A 16,102-nucleotide genomic window follows, 5' to 3' on the forward strand; every position below is an offset into this window, starting at 1 on the left:
TAAGCATTATGTGTAACATTTTGCATTAGTTTTTTTTTTAGAATTTTGCATTTAGGATAGACACTTCAATATTACTTGTGTATCCACTATTAATTAATACTAATTGACTTTGGTTTTTTTGTAATTATGTCATGGATTTTTTACTTAAAATTAACATGATTACATCATCAATAATAATAAAAATAAATAGTAATTTATGTTTATAGATTCAACTTTTATGTTGTTGTAGGGTTTAATTTTTTATTTTCTTCATTCTTAAAAAAAAAGTTTAAACTAAACATTTTAATTTATTTTATTTTATTTTATAATATCTCATTTCTTTATTCATTAATTATATTTCTAACTATTTTAAACATTAAAAATAAAAATGGTGCTAGATAGGGAAATAAAAAATAAAAGGGTGCTAGATAGGGAAATAAAAACAAAAGGGTGCTAGATAGGGAAATAAAAACAAAAGGGTGCTAGTTAGGGAAATAAAAGTCTAAATGGTGTTAAATAGGGAATTTACCCTACTTATTTAGTATCGTCTTATATCTCTTATATTTATCCTATTTAGATTTTTTTATATCTTTTATCTTTATCTTTTTTTGATTTGTCTTTATTTTATATCTTTTATGTTTTTAGTTATTGTTTTTTTTTTCTGCCATTCTTTGTTTTTGTTTTTTGTTTTTATTTTATTGTTGCATTTTTTATTTTTTAGACTTATTTATTTTTGCATTTTTTTCTTCTTAATTTTAAGCATTAAGTGTAATATTTGCATTAGTTTTTTTAGGATTTTGCATTTAAGGTAGAGACTTCAATATTATTTGTGTGTCCACTATTAATTAATACTAATTAACTTTGGTTTTTTTATAATTATGTTTTGTATTTTTTACTCGAAATTAACATAATTACATCATCATAATAATAAAAATAAATACTAATTTAAGTTTATAGATTCAACTTTTATTTTGTTGTAGGGTTTAATTTTTTATTTTCTTCATTTTAAAAAAAAAAAAATTTTAAACTAAACATTTTAAATTTATTACTTTTTTATTTTTATTTTGTAAAAATTCATTTCTTTAATCATTAATTTTTTTATAACTATTTTAAACATTAAAAATATTTTTTTAATGCATTAAAAAAAATTAAATTATCAAAAAAAATAAATTATTATTTTATTTATTTATTTTTGAAATATGCTAAATAGTAAAATAAAAAATAAAAAGGTACTAGATAGGGAAATAAAAACAAAGGAGGCTAAATAGAGAAATAAAAACAAAATATGTTAAATAGAAAAAAAAATATATATAAATAAAGAAATAAAAATATAAATGGAAATTTATCCTATTCGTACACGTTATATAAAAGCTCAGAAATTCAAACTCCACGCAACTTCAGGCTCTTATAGCTCAGAAATTCAAACTCCACGCAACTTCAGGCTCTTATGGTTCTGAGGAGGACATTTACATTTACCCTAACAACCTCTCGTTATTACACTTCTGCCACTGTTTCTCTCCCGCACACAGACCACACTCTCCTCCATCTGCTTCAACTCTGCATCGGCCTTCGAGCTCAGAAGCTTGCGCAACAATCTCACGCTCAGATCCTCGCCAATGGGTATGCGCAAAACGTTTTTCTCGCCACAAGACTCGTCTCTGCATACGCCACTTGTGGCGGGTTAACATCGTCAAGGTTCGTCTTTGAGTTCGTTGAGGCCAAGAACGTTTACCTTTGGAACTCACTGATTAATGGGTACGTTAAAAACCGCAACTTTCACCAAGCCTTTGCTTTGTTCGGAGAAATGGGTCGCCGTGGTGTGTTGCCCGATGACTACACTCTCGCGACGGTTTTCAAAGTTTCTGGTGAACTTGAGGACTTGGTTTCCGGGAGATTGATTCATGGGAAGAGTGTAAGGATTGGGTTTGTGTCGGACGTTGTTGTTGCCAATTCTCTGATGGCAATGTATTGTAGGTGTGGGGAGTTTGTTCAAGCAGTGAAGGTGTTTGACGAAATGCCTCACAGGAACGTGGGTTCGTTCAATGTTGTAATTTCTGGGTGTGCTGCCTTGGGAATATGTACTTCTCCTTCCCGTGATGATTTGTGGAACTTTTTTGTGAGAATGCAATGTGAGGGGTTTATGGCCGATGCATTTACTGTTGCGAGTTTGCTGCCTGTGTGTAGTGGTGATTCTGGGAAGTGGGATTATGGGAGGGAGCTTCACTGTTTTGTGGTGAAGAATGGGTTAGATTTGAAGATGGGTTTAGATGTGCATATGGGATCTTCTTTGATTGATATGTATTCCAGGAGTAAGAGAGTTGTTATCGGAAGGAGAGTGTTTGACCAAATGAAAAACAGAAATGTATATGTTTGGACGGCAATGATCAATGGTTATGTGCAGAATGGAGCACCTGATGATGCATTGGTCCTTCTTCGTGAGATGCAAATGAAGGGTGGGATACGACCCAATAAAGTATCACTTGTTAGTGTGCTTCCTGCTTGTGCCTCGCTTGCTGGATTAACAGGAGGGAAACAAATACATGGGTTTTCTATTAAAATGGAGTTACACGATGATGCTTCCTTGTGTAATGCTTTAATTGACATGTATTCCAAAAGTGGGAGTTTGGATTATGCAAGACGGGCATTTGAATCTGATTCCTACTTCAAAGATGGTATAAGTTGGAGTTCAATGATCTCTGCGTATGGATTACACGGGAGAGGAGAAGAAGCTGTAATTACTTATCACAAAATGCTTCAGCAAGGGTTCAAACCAGACATGATAACAGTGGTTGGTGTTCTTTCTGCTTGCAGCAAGTCAGGATTGGTAGATGAAGGCATCAGTATATATAAGTCGCTGATGACTAAGTATGAGATAAAACCAGCAGTTGAAATTTGCGCTTGTGTTGTGGATATGTTAGGAAGATCAGGCCAGCTTGATGAAGCCTTGGAATTTATCGTAGAAATGCCTTTAGATCCTGGTCCAAGTGTTTGGGGATCTCTTTTAACTGCCTCTGTAATGCATGGGAATTCAAGGACAAGAGACCTGGCTTATAGGCATCTCTTAGAGCTGGAACCTGAAAACCCTTCAAATTATATATCCCTTTCAAATACATACGCTTCCTATAGAAGATGGGATGTGGTAAGTGAGGTGAGAACAACTATGAAAGAAAGAGGTTTAAAAAAGATTCCAGGTTGCAGTTGGATAACTGTTAGTGGTACGACTCATTCTTTTTCTGTTGCTGACAAAGCACATCCTTCGTCTAGTTTAATATATGGAATGCTTGATGACCTTTTATCAATAATGTCAGATGGTTGTGCTGATAGTGATATCCTGACTTGAATCTCCTGGTATTGATGAGCTGCAAATCTTTAAGTGTCGAGTAGACACTGAAAACTGGCCAGCCCAGCCATTCCAGCTCAAGCACCACGGGTTGATTAGGGTTGATTCAACAATTCATGCCACCACGGGAAAAACATTATGTGAATCAACTGTTTGAAATTCTTTTGTTTTTCATGGTTGTTAGTTTGAATAGTTTCTTCGATAGTTTGCTATAATTATCTGGGTGAATGATAATTCTATTCAATCAAATACAGGATCATGAAATGGTGTTTAGGAGCATAAATGAAAGTGGATACAGGATTTAGGAATATTTGTATTTTCACTGGAGTATTACTGCTTCAGCAACCTTCTCTTTTTTGCATTCCATACTGCGTCTTACACGAAAAACGATTTTTCTAATACGGACCCATGGGCATTGGTTAGGGAGAAATAGTTACACTTTATTAAATTCTACAAATTATTTCAAACATAAATATTAAATCTTTTCAGAAACCTCCACATTTACAAATAATGCGGGTTTAATATCATTAATGAACGATTAACAAAATTGATGTAAGACTGTAAGTCTCCCTGATTATATTTGTGACCTGACTCTGTTTAGTTTGTCTTAAATAATCACACAATTAAAGGGCCCTATTAATATTTTTAATAATCCTCTATTCATTTTGGAACGAACTCCCCCAAATGTAAAAATATATTTCAGAATAAGTAAAAACTGGTTCCAGAAATTTATACAGTATATGAATTTGAGCTCCTATACGAATAGTGTCAAAACCCTCGAGTCCAAGAAACTGAAGTAACTTCTACAGAACTTGCAAATTCAAAGAGAGAGGCAACATGTACATTCATGCTGATGCAAGACATTGAAAATTATCCAAGATAAGTTACAACATTATTATTAAAGTAGCACCTATTAAATCCTCCAACCTAAATTTTCAATGATATTTTTGTTTCATGGTCTTACCAAAGGTAAGGAATAAAACTACCCTAATATATATGCCATCTCCATATCTCTTCTTAGCATAAACCACAATAATCCTTGACATTAGGATGACAGATCAAAATTTACATCTAGAACGGAGTAAACATCAGCAAGGGAAGACACCTTGAAATCTGGTTTGAATTCAACATCAGCATACTCGGAAGAATCATATCTTCCATTTTGATCAAGCAAGCATGTAAAAGCTCCTGCTCGCCTCCCACAAGCCACCTGTAAAAGGGTTAAACAAGCAATGCCGCAATCAATTACCATCCAATTTTAAATACGATAAATATACTTGGAAAATAGAACATAAAATAGAAAGGAATTTGTTTGCAGCTGTGTTGGAAATAATAATCCGTTTACAAAAATAAAACTGCTCTCAATTAAATTTGGCAGGCTTTCGCATATAACAAACACTACTTTGCCTCCCACACTAACAGATTGCCACCATTAAATTTAACAGGAAATACAACTTCCTCCATTCATCATAGTTTTGGGGGATTATGAACATGGGTAAATTAACATCATATGACACTGAATGTTAAAGAAATGTAATTTACCATATAACTTGTAGTGTTTACCTTATATGAAACACTTTTTGGTCTCTCACCATAGTTAAGGAAATGTTAAAAGCACATAATTTATCATTTTGTTATACTACAGAGCTTATTCCCCTTGTGGTCCACCTATGAATGCATCACAATCTTCATTCTACGACTGATCAAATGCAGGTATTTGTAGTGGCATAAAACTTACAGATCAAATGGTGATAAAATTAAAATACCACTAGGTAAAATCAAGAATAAAATAAGAACCTGAGTCACCGGATTTATATATTGCAAGCAAACACAGACTGGTTTGCATACTGATGCTGAATTTTTTAACTATAAAGTTCACTAGTCATCACTATAAAGTTCACTAGTTTCAGGATTTTGTTACAACAATATTTAATGTTCCGCCTTTGATTTTGCAATTTTTCCTATTATTTATTTGTAATCAAATGTGAAAAGAGAAACCAAGAAGATCCGTAAGCATTATTCCCAAATAATGATGATAATAAGAATCAATGCACTTGAAGTTGCACAATGCCCAGCTACAATGAAAAGTGTGGCATTTGAATACTCACATCAGGAAAAGAATCACTTACATCATCTTTAAGGCTATCCCCAATCATTATTACTTCATTCGGTTGAACTTCCCAAAGAGAACAAATATGCAGTAGTGGAGCTGGATCAGGTTTATAAGGAAGAAATTCCCTGCTTAATGCTGGAGAAAATGTAATCTGCAGCAATGAGGTATAATTTATAGTAGTTTAACATTTTAAAAGAAAGAAGAGTTAGAGGTTTAACCTTACACTAAAAATTCACAATCTTCAAGTTATAATCAATAATGGTGACTTTATGACGTATGTACCACCATAGATAGCATATTTTAGAAAGAAGGAAATTTTTTAAAACCATCTTCATAAGGTTACACCAACTTTTCTCAAAAATAATGAAAATGTAAGGTAATAAGATACCATTCTATACAAGCATCCATACAGCAACTATATAACTTCATTTTCAAACTGATGTATGTCATACCTACGGATAAAAGAAAGCTGCATGGCAAAATCCCTGACTCTGTCACGCTCTTCTAGTTCATATTGGCATTATATACAAAGCCAAAGACAAAGTTCAAATAGGAGAAAAGTGGACAACCTAATTTCACACACAATTTCCCATATCAATTCAATCCAATTGTTCTAGATAGAGAAAATTAGAATTTATACATCTATATACACACACAGAGTTGCATTTGTTGACAAACTCACCCCAAATCGTTCATGGAATAAATCAACTGCTGACTTCACGTTCCGAGTGATCAAACCCCTCCTATTAAAAAAGGCTATATACCATAAGTAATTTATTCACATTTTATGACACTAACAAGATCATAATGTCTACTGCAAAAAAAATCATTCTATCCTTATCTTTTTGGGACAAATACTTCTAACAAATGGAATCACAGTTAGCGAACAAATACTATTAGCACAAAATAAACTTCACATTGTAAAATCTTGTAGAGCAAGTCATACGTATGTGCTGCAGTAAAAATATAAAAATCAATTGATTTTATCAACTCATTGCCTAGGTGTCTAGATGTTGTTAACAAAATCTTAGCATAGACATATAATATGAATAAATAAAAGGACTAAACATAAATGTAGTTCCTAAACTGCTTACGGTACTATTTTTTTGTCTCAGAATTAGAGTTTTACCTCACATAGTAATAAAAATTTGCATAGGCTTCTGAGATAAAGTTTTATTTCAATAGGAAAAAGATTACCAAAAGTACCTACACATAAGAAACTGAATCTAAGCCTGTCCTAAAAAAAGATAGAACAAAACTGATTGCTTAAATGTTTTGAGCATTGCTCTCTGTCATAACTAAAAAAATAACTCCGAACTCTATCTTGACCTTTAATACAAACATTTATTACAGATAATACGGTGAACTTTAACTATTTATATGAAAACAAGGTAAAGTAAGTTTCATCACAAAAATACGTCAGTTCTCCAAATTAAACAAAGCGCCAAGGTTCACAAGTATATTTAGATTTGCTTCAAAGCAACTTTACCATTAGAGAGGATTGGAGGTTGTTGACATAGTAATGAAGAAAACTACTTAAAAAAAAAGTTTGAGTTGATTGTAAAACCATTTATTGTTTACAAATAAAAAAAATATTATCTTTATAAATATTATAATAAATTTAAATAAAAAATATATAAAATTAATGAGTTCGTGGGAGTTGTTGATAATGTCTAGTATAATGTAGGTTGATATCCTAATGCGGGACCCATAAGAAACTCGTAAATTGCTTCTGTTTAAGATGGCATAAGAAGCAGGGACCAATAACCAGTACGGAGTTTAACTGAATCTCAATTTGGAAAAAAGAAGAGAACAGCAGAAGAGGAAGAATAAAGTGCGCTTAACTGGACCTTATTTTCTTCGAATCAAGAATAGCACAAAGCTCCGAAGCACCTGCAGAACGAGAATAAAAGTTGTGCTCACTTCATGAAAAAGAGAGAAAGAGAGAGGAATGGATGCAAACCAGGCATGATTTGGAGGCGTTGAAGACCCTGACGCTCGACCTCGGCGATGGCGTCGTAGGCCTTTTGCTTTTTATGAGGAGGCCAAGTCTCGATGTGACCCAAAATGTCGATGCCAGAAGGGTTTTCCGCCTTCAGCCTGCGGTACTCCGCGTCGCCGAGCACCGCCCTGTACATGGCCGGAAAATCGATGACCGGGACGGTGAGGGTGCCGTCCATGTCGAAAACGACGCCTCTGAGGCGCGTTTTGAGGGCGGGAGGATGGGAGGACATTTGCTTGGAGAATATAAACGCTTGGGCGAAATTGGATATGAGCAATCGCATTCCCGATATCTGTTTTCTGCTTCGCGCACCGCATTTTTCGTCGCACTCTACAAAAATCTTCTTATACACACACCCACACCACAGCACACTAGAGTGTTTCGTTAGCTACCCTTAATTCTTTTTTTTTTTTTTCATTTTTCTATGTTAATTACTTTTAAGCGTTAACCACATCATGTCGGTTATACAGGCATATAATCTTAATGGGATATAAATTGATGCAATATAGTTGACCATATAATCTTAATGGATATAAAATCGATGCAATACAGTGGAGTAAGTAGTTTAAGTAGTTAGTACTTAAGTTCGATATTTTTCTGAATAGGAAGCGAATTTTTTATCCTTGCTCCTAAAATTTTGTTGAAGAGAGATGGATAAGACCCGTATCACTGATATCATGCCTCGGTTCCATCATTGAACCGACCCAATGTAGTTAAATATTTGTTGGGTCGACCGATAACACAAGTTCATTTATACTCAATCAATGTCAATAAAGTTAATCTTTAATTAAGAGTTAGGTAATACAATCCTAAATGGGGTCTAACTCGTTAACCTGACCCAATAAGTAAAGTCCACCAAAGGTAATATAAATAGCACATATTCCAGGAATCAGGTACGTCATCATATACTATGCTCTAAGAACCGAGTATTGAATGTCTTTGCTGACTTGAGCATAAAAATACCTTCTATAGGTACCCTCTGAGTCTGAATTATGAGAAGACCGAGAGCCAAGGCTAGGAAGAAAAAGCAAAGGAAGGGAGCTTGAGGACAGTACGACCGACCGATAGAAGGAGATAAAAGAATCCTCTCAATAGTTTTTTAGGCTCCAACCCTCATACGAGAACAATTGGCGCTCACCATGGGACTGAGAGAAATCGAGTTTTAAACACTAGTAGATGGTATCAACCCGAAGCATGGCAAGTGAGAGGATGATCGAAGCACTAGACCACGTTGTTGTTGTCTTTGCCAAAGAGAGATGGCCGAGCTGAGAAGAAGGAATGAAGAAGTGAGCAGAAAGAACGAGCAGGAGATCCAAGGTCTCCGTAGGGAGAATGAGGATATAAAGAGGAAGCTTATCAAGGGAGGATCGTTCGTTGTGCCGACTAATCTTGTCGGTAGGTTGTTCACCTCCCCCCCAACTCGAGAGCATTTGAGGAGACCAAGGACAAGGCCCCCACTAGGAGATGGATGGAGAGTCATGTCCTAACAAGTCGGTTCGCACGACCAGTACCATGGATACCGTGCGCCTACATCCGTTTACCGATTCTATCATCGGGGTTCCACTGTCGGACAAGTGGAAAGGCTTCAACAAGGATCGCTATGATGGCACAATCGATCCAAATGAACACATGGATGCGTACACTACGCACATGAGCCTGTATACCTCAGACGATGTCGTCCTGTGCCAAGTGTTTCCCACGTCGTTGAAGGGAGGAACTCTTACCTGGTTCACAAAGCTCCCTCCCAACTCCGTCGACAGTTTTGCGATGTTGATGTCCAAGTTTGATACGCAGTTTGCCATGAGTCGACCACACCACCTAACCACCATTGCCTTGGTTGGTATCCACTAGGAGAAGGGAGAGTCTTCGAGAACCTTCGTCGACAGGTTCCACAAGGTAGCGATGAGCATTTAAAACCTTAGCCCGGACGTGGCCATGCACCATGTGTTGACGGCCTTACGACCGGGACCATTTGCGGACAACCTCTGCATACGGCCGTGCGCAAGCTTGGATGAGCTCAGGAAGAGAGTTGTCAAGTACATGCAATTGGAGGAACTGAGAGAGTTTCGCAACCAAGCTTGGGCGGAGGCCAGTGGGGAGAAGGGAAAGAAGGAGAAGGAGTGTCAGGGTCGATCGACCAACTGCGGGGATAGAAGAAGGGATAACCGGGGCAGCCGGTTCTCAAGATACACCCTTCTGACGACTGAGAGGGGTAGGATCCTGGACGAGGCTCCCAACGCCGAGCTGATTCCTCCACCCAGGAAGGCATCAAGCCCAGAAAATGCCGACCACAGGAAGCGGTGCTGGTACCACAAGAATAGTGGACATTCCATCGAGGAATGTCAAGCCCTTAAGGATAAGATAGAAAAACTTATCCAAGTTGGGCACATGTAGCGATTTGTCCAGGGTGCCTGAGGCACGAGACGATCCCCAAGGCAGGACGAGCCTGCAAAGCGAAGAAACTACTCCCCCAAAGGGTAAGAGATGACCGTCGACCGAAGCGTCGACTGAGGAGGGATGACCCTCCACGCAGAGAAGACCCCCCGCGAGAAAACGAAAGAAGAGGCGACCGAGAAGTCATCAACACCATCGCCAAAGGGTTCGCCGACGGTGGGAACACCAAAGCACCAACAATTTAGGAGACAAAGCTCACTAATCACTCAAGCAGAGTTTCTTTACTTTCAAAATTCAAGGTGAAAATACATGAGGTAAGGCACCCTATATATAGGAAGAAGTCACTAAGAGGGCAAGATGAGTGAGGGGTAGAAAAGGAAGGGGAGAGGGGTTGTCTAGGGTGTTGACCATGGTCAAAATTGTCCCTTAGGCATAACTTCTAGAAGTTAGGTTAAAAACCCTTAATTCTAGGTGCATGTGTCATGAAAACTGGGCTTGGCACAAGCCCATTTTGCTAAGTACACTCCTATTTATGCTATGTAAAACTACTCTAGCTTATTCTTCTATTTTGACCCCAATTTATTTACAAACATTTTGTCTTGTAAGAAGACCAGAAGAAAGAACATCTGATGCTTTGGTTTATGTCCAGTTCTTCTTTTGCTAAGGTCATTTCGACATTTGGTGGGGCCTTGTCTTGGATGGTGAGATGACTTATCAAATTGTGAAGTTTCTCTTGTGTCCTTGGTCATCTTCTTGGCTATTTGGTTTGTATCATGCCCCCAAGTTGGAAAGAATTCATCCTCAAATTTAGAACTCCTGCAAATGACATAGTTAGTTTGTTCACAGATAAGATATTGCGAGATGTGAGCTGTGAAGTAAACTTATGTTCATGAAGCTTTGGGAGTTCATAGGGTTGAGTTCTATATATTGGCCATGTTTGGAAAGAATATTTAGGAATTAAATGACTTTTTGGTGAAAATCCTCTTAGAAGGTGGGAACCTTTAGGAGATGTTTGAATATCATCCCTAAAATTCTTTAGCAAAGATGTCAAGTATTTAGAAGCATTATATAATGAAAAAGATAAGGAAGAAAAACACCTTGTAGGTGCAATTTGCATTTTTGTACGGGTCAACATGATTGTTTTTGCAGTGTAAGGTGAGGTATTGTTACTCGATTTATCTTTTCTTTCTTTATATTTTTCATTTTCTCTTTTTGTTTTCAAAATGATCTTATGCCCTTTGAAGGTAAAATATATTTTATTAGTAAGGCTATCATGTAAAACTTTTCTATCAAATTTCCATGGCCTTCCTAATAGAATGTGGGTGACTTCCATTGGCACAACATCACACAAGACCTCATCTTTATATTTTCCAATGGAGAAAATTATGAGGACTTGTTTATTGACAATAATTTCTCCCTCTTCACTATGGCATTGTAATTTGTAGGGCTTTGTATGAGAGATGGTGGGTAATCCAAGCTTATCAACCACTACTAAAACAACTTCTAATTTCTTTTTAACTCTTCACAATTAAAATCAAAATAAGTAGAAAAGAATTAAGACTCCAAGAACACTAAGAACATAAGACTCAAGCAAAAGATGTAAGGAAAAAAAATTGACACAAAAGAAAATTTGAAAGCGGAATTTAAAGTGCTTTATGTATAAAATTGTGAAATTGTAGATGACAAGAAATTAAAGGCGAAAATGAAATTGCTTGAAGGTAAAAGCAAGAATTTAAATGTGTTAGAAATTAAATGACTGAAATCAACTAAAAACAAATAAGCACAAAACAACCATGCTCTGAATATCACATGATGTGAGTTGATTTTAGATTGGCACATTTTAGGACTGCACTTTGTTTATGATTTTCGAATTAGTTAAATATGGTGTCAAACCCAAAGAAGATTCCCACTGGACATGAACTTAACCAAGTGGTTAAGTAAGTGTGAAGGTTCACTTCTAGAGGGCTAAGAGAAAAACACAAATATATGGTGTGATGATGATGAGGTGCGGAATTAAAGAACATAAAATGAAACAAGAAATGGAAAAGATGATCGAATGGAAAAGAAAAGATGAAGAGATAGGAGATGCTTATGGAGTAAGGAATCACGCCACTTGGAAGGTGAGGGAATTCCAAGATGAGTGGTGAGGAGCCGCCACTCGAGTTGCACTACTCTCAATATAAGACCCAAGAACAATTTAGGAGACAAAGCTCACTAATCACTCAAGCAGAGTTTCTTTACTTTCAAAATTCAAGGTGAAAATACATTATGTAAGGCACCCCTTATATAGGAAGGAGTGACTTTGAGGGCAAAATGAGTGAGGGGTAGAAAAGAAAGGGGGTGAAGCTTTCTAGGGTGTTGACCATGGTCAAAACCGTCCCTTAGGCATAGATTCTAGAAGTTAGGTTAAAAACCCTAATTCTAGATGCATGTGTCATGAAAAGTAGGTTTGACACAAGCCCATTTTGCTAAGTACACTCCTATTTATGTTATGTAAACCTACTCTAGTTTATTCTTCTTTATGAACCCCTAAAGTGAGCCCAATTTATTTACAAACATTTTGTCTTGTAAGAAGACCATAAGAAAGAACATCTTATGCTTTGGTTTATGCCCAATTCTTCTTTTGCTGAGGTCCTTCCGACATTTGGTAGGGCCTTGTCTTGGATACTGAGATGACTTATCAAAGTGTGAAGTGTCTCTTGTGTCTTTGGTCATCTTCTTGGCTATTTGGGTTGTATCACTTTCAGATCATTAACAGGATCAATGATAATGCTTATGAGTTAGATTTACCTAACAAATACTTAGGGAGTAATTCTTTTAATGTTAGTGATCTAACTACTTTCTCTACAGGTGTTTCAAATTCGTGGACAAATTATCTCCAACCCGGGGAGCATGATGGAACCCTGAGAGATAAAACCACCACTGAACTAGCCCAACCTTCCAGAAGGTTGACTAGAAGCATCACACAGAACCCAAGGCTAGGTCAGGATCAATCCACAGTCAGTGCATCAGAGTCTATCATTCCTCAGAGGATTATCAAGAGCAAAGCCCACATGATTGGAGATGAACACCACTAGTTTCTTTGTTTTTAATTTCAGTAGGTTAGGGTGTACTTAACATAAATTGGGCTTGAGTCAACTCTCCCTAACTTCTAGAAGGACCTTGGACCGCCCCCTATAGTCACATTTTACCGTAGATTCTCTTTTGCCCTCCAAGGCACTCTCTCCTATTAATAGGGTACCCTGCCTCTTGTATTTTCACCTTGAATTTGAATATAGAAAAGAAACTCTGCTTGAGTGTTTAAAGCTTCATTCTCCTAAAGTTCTTGGGTTTTATCTTGTGAGAGCATGCTCCAAGTGGCGACTCTTCACCACTCATCTTGGAACCAATCATCCTTCCAAGTGGCGTAATCACCATCATTCCTTCATAAGCTTTCTCTATCTCAAATTTTCCTTTTTGTCATCTTCCAATACGCCTTTCTTTATCATTCCTCTTTATGTTCTTGTTTTCTTCATTTACTATTCGATCATCATTTTGTTCTTTAAATTCTGCAAGTCATCATCATCATCACTCTACAATTGTGTTTTCTCTTTTTGCTCTCTAGAAGAGAACCTTCACACTTACTTAACCACTTGGTTAAGTTCGTGTCCAGTGACAATCTTCTTTGAACTTATAACCATATTTGTTAATCCAAAAATCATAAACAAAAGTGAAACCTCTAAAATGTGCAATCCTAAAACCAACTCACATCATATTGTCTTGGTTAAAGTTAATTTTTGTGATCTAATGCACGATAAAGACAAGTCAAGACAATTGATCCCCAACTATAAGTGACAACATGTAATAATAAGAGATACATGAGATGCACTTTGTTTGTTGATGTGTTTGGCATCAACACACTCCCAATTAATGAGAGAACATGTGTGTTTTGAATGTTGAGCAATGATGTCATCTGTAGTTTTGTCTGACAGTTTCTGAAAGTTGTTGTTGAGCCATTATAACTTGCTGGTGTTTTTTTTAATTACATTTGGAGGAGGTATGAACTCCAACAAGTATTGGCACATTGGAACCAAGTTACCACTAGTGAATATAGTCACAAGTACCATCAATGAGAAAACCCAACTTAGAGTCATATTTTCTAATGTGATTATTGACTCTTCAAATGGAAGATGAAATGTATGAGTCTTTGTTATCCACCTCTCTACTAGTGAGGTGATCAAGTTATGATTAATATCAATGGAGGGAATGGTTTGTATCTTTCCAAACACAACTACATTTATCGTATTCATGAATTAAGGATCTACAAATTCAAATTCGACATGGATGGTAACCCATATGGTGTGTCGTCGTATGGATCGAAGTAATCGCTAGTTATTATTCTCCAAAGTGAACTATCACATGTTTATTTTGAAGGCGCAATAAGAACATATTGAGAGGGGATCGGTGTCCAGACACCATAAATATTGAAGAGGTAACTATAGTACCTAAAAATTCATAAAAACATGAAATTGTAATTAATGTATAATAATAAAAATATGTATATAATTATAGCAAAATTGTAATAATGAATTCCTTAAAACTATTGTAATTGAATAAAATAATTTTAATCTATATAATAAACTTAATAAGTAAGAACTTAAAAAAAAAGAGTAAATCTTAATACATACATCAATATAATTGATATCGTTTTTGTTCATGTAATAACTGTAGCAATGCATTGTTGTTAAATTAAATAATTGGTAAGAGCTAGGTAACTATTTAATAAAAACTTTAATTAATACAATTGTCTTAAAATCAAGGAATAAAGGTTAAATTACTAACAATCACTGTAATTCTCATTTAAAGAAATTAAAAAACTGCAATGACAAAAAAATTTAACATCATTTCGTATAACACAATTGAATTACTTCTTAGACAGTAATCTTTTATTCAAAAGAATACATGTTCCAAAATAGGTAAATTTTACAGCTATTTTTTTAACCATAACAATTAAATGGTATTGTGAATAAAAATAATACATGAAATGGGGAATTGTAATGATTGTAACAAGTAGAATAACTAGACAAAATAAATCTATTACTTAATGTGACAACACTAAAAAAAAAGCAGAAATAGCGTTTTCCCCCACCCCACACGATCACTTTCTTCTTCTTTCTTCGAAATCACTTTCTCTCTCTACCAACTTCTTTCCTCTCCCTTCTCTCTTAATTTCTCACTTCATACCTCATCTATTTTAGAATCTGATCATACCACGTTGTAGCTGGCGAGTTAAGGAACATTTCTACCCGATCAGATTTTTAAACAGAGTAGGTTCATTTTTACTCTAAATATCCTTTGTTCTCTGTTTTTCCTTATGATTTAGTCATCAATATTGGTGGGGTCAGTTGAGAAGTTTAACCCTCTCAACTTATTCTGCTATATACTGAATTTTTGTTCGGTTTGGATAATTTGCATTAGGCCCGTAAATATTGAAGTTTATCCAGACTGTGGGGAATAAAATTCTAAAAGTTGCTTGGAAAGCAAGCAATTGAGGTAAGGGAAACTAAATTTAATTTTTAATAGCACCCTAGGATAGAAGATCTGAATGCGGAAGGGACGTGGTCCCAATATTCAATTTCTCTTGCAGGGATGTTGTTTGTTTATATATTATTTAAATTTGTAAAAATATTAGATTTTGATGGTTTAATATTTAAGGTGTTGTTTTCTTATGTTAATTACGCTTTTGAATGTTGTGGATCGTGTTTGGAATGATTTTGTATGATGAAATGATGTGGAATTGAATTCATACATTTGGGATAATGTATGGACTGATGTTCACTGTGTATTAAGTATTGATGTCGGGATAATGTATGGACTGATGTTTGCTGTGTATTAAGTATTGATGACTATGTGGTAACAGAGATCTCCGAGCTTCACTGATGATCTAAGTCACATAGACTAAGATATCAGGTGGTAAGAAGCTGATGGGGGAGTTCATGCACACTGTGAGATATGAGATGCACGGCTTGGGTTGTATTGAACTTACCCTGATCCTTTCTGTTGGATTCGCTGGTAATCTTTGGATCAAGTGTTAGTCTTTGGTAGGACTTACTTAATACGGGTCTTCCGGAAGACGTTGTTTGTTGAATATTCTGGATGTGTAGATCCATGTGATTGTTTATTGTTGAGATTTGAAGAAAATTGAATAATTTGAGAAATTGATCATGTAATTTGGTTTTCTCTTTGGATTTAAGTGTGTATATTATAAAATTCTATTTTCACTAGCTTACCCTTG

General features: G+C 35.8%; 2 protein-coding genes across 3 annotated transcripts; one reads left to right on the forward strand and one right to left on the reverse strand.

Moving 5' to 3' along the window:
• Positions 1-1,362: 1,362 nt before the first annotated feature.
• LOC137817404 (pentatricopeptide repeat-containing protein At3g57430, chloroplastic-like) lies at positions 1,363-3,627 on the forward strand. 2 transcript variants are annotated; one of them, XM_068620697.1, is made up of 2 exons: positions 1,363-3,194; positions 3,288-3,627. In XM_068620697.1, exons 1-2 carry the CDS (start codon positions 1,427-1,429, stop codon positions 3,317-3,319), a joined length of 1,800 nt encoding a protein of 599 aa, XP_068476798.1. In that variant the 5' UTR covers positions 1,363-1,426; the 3' UTR covers positions 3,320-3,627. The 2 variants fall into 2 exon arrangements, with proteins under 2 accessions (XP_068476798.1, XP_068476797.1); XM_068620696.1 differs by having other exon boundaries at positions 1,363-3,627.
• Positions 3,628-4,131: 504 nt separating this feature from the next.
• Positions 4,132-7,840, reverse strand: LOC137817403 (haloacid dehalogenase-like hydrolase domain-containing protein At2g33255). The gene is made up of 5 exons (XM_068620695.1): positions 7,396-7,840; positions 7,283-7,325; positions 6,115-6,175; positions 5,449-5,583; positions 4,132-4,529 (listed from the first exon to the last, which is right to left on the reverse strand). The coding sequence occupies exons 1-5, from the start codon at positions 7,715-7,717 to the stop codon at positions 4,365-4,367; spliced, it is 726 nt and encodes a 241-aa protein (XP_068476796.1). The 5' UTR covers positions 7,718-7,840; the 3' UTR covers positions 4,132-4,364.
• Positions 7,841-16,102: the final 8,262 nt, after the last annotated feature.

Source organism: Phaseolus vulgaris, unplaced genomic scaffold (assembly GCF_000499845.2).
Source record: "Phaseolus vulgaris cultivar G19833 unplaced genomic scaffold, P. vulgaris v2.0 scaffold_44, whole genome shotgun sequence".
NCBI classification, from domain to species: domain Eukaryota; kingdom Viridiplantae; phylum Streptophyta; class Magnoliopsida; order Fabales; family Fabaceae; genus Phaseolus; species Phaseolus vulgaris.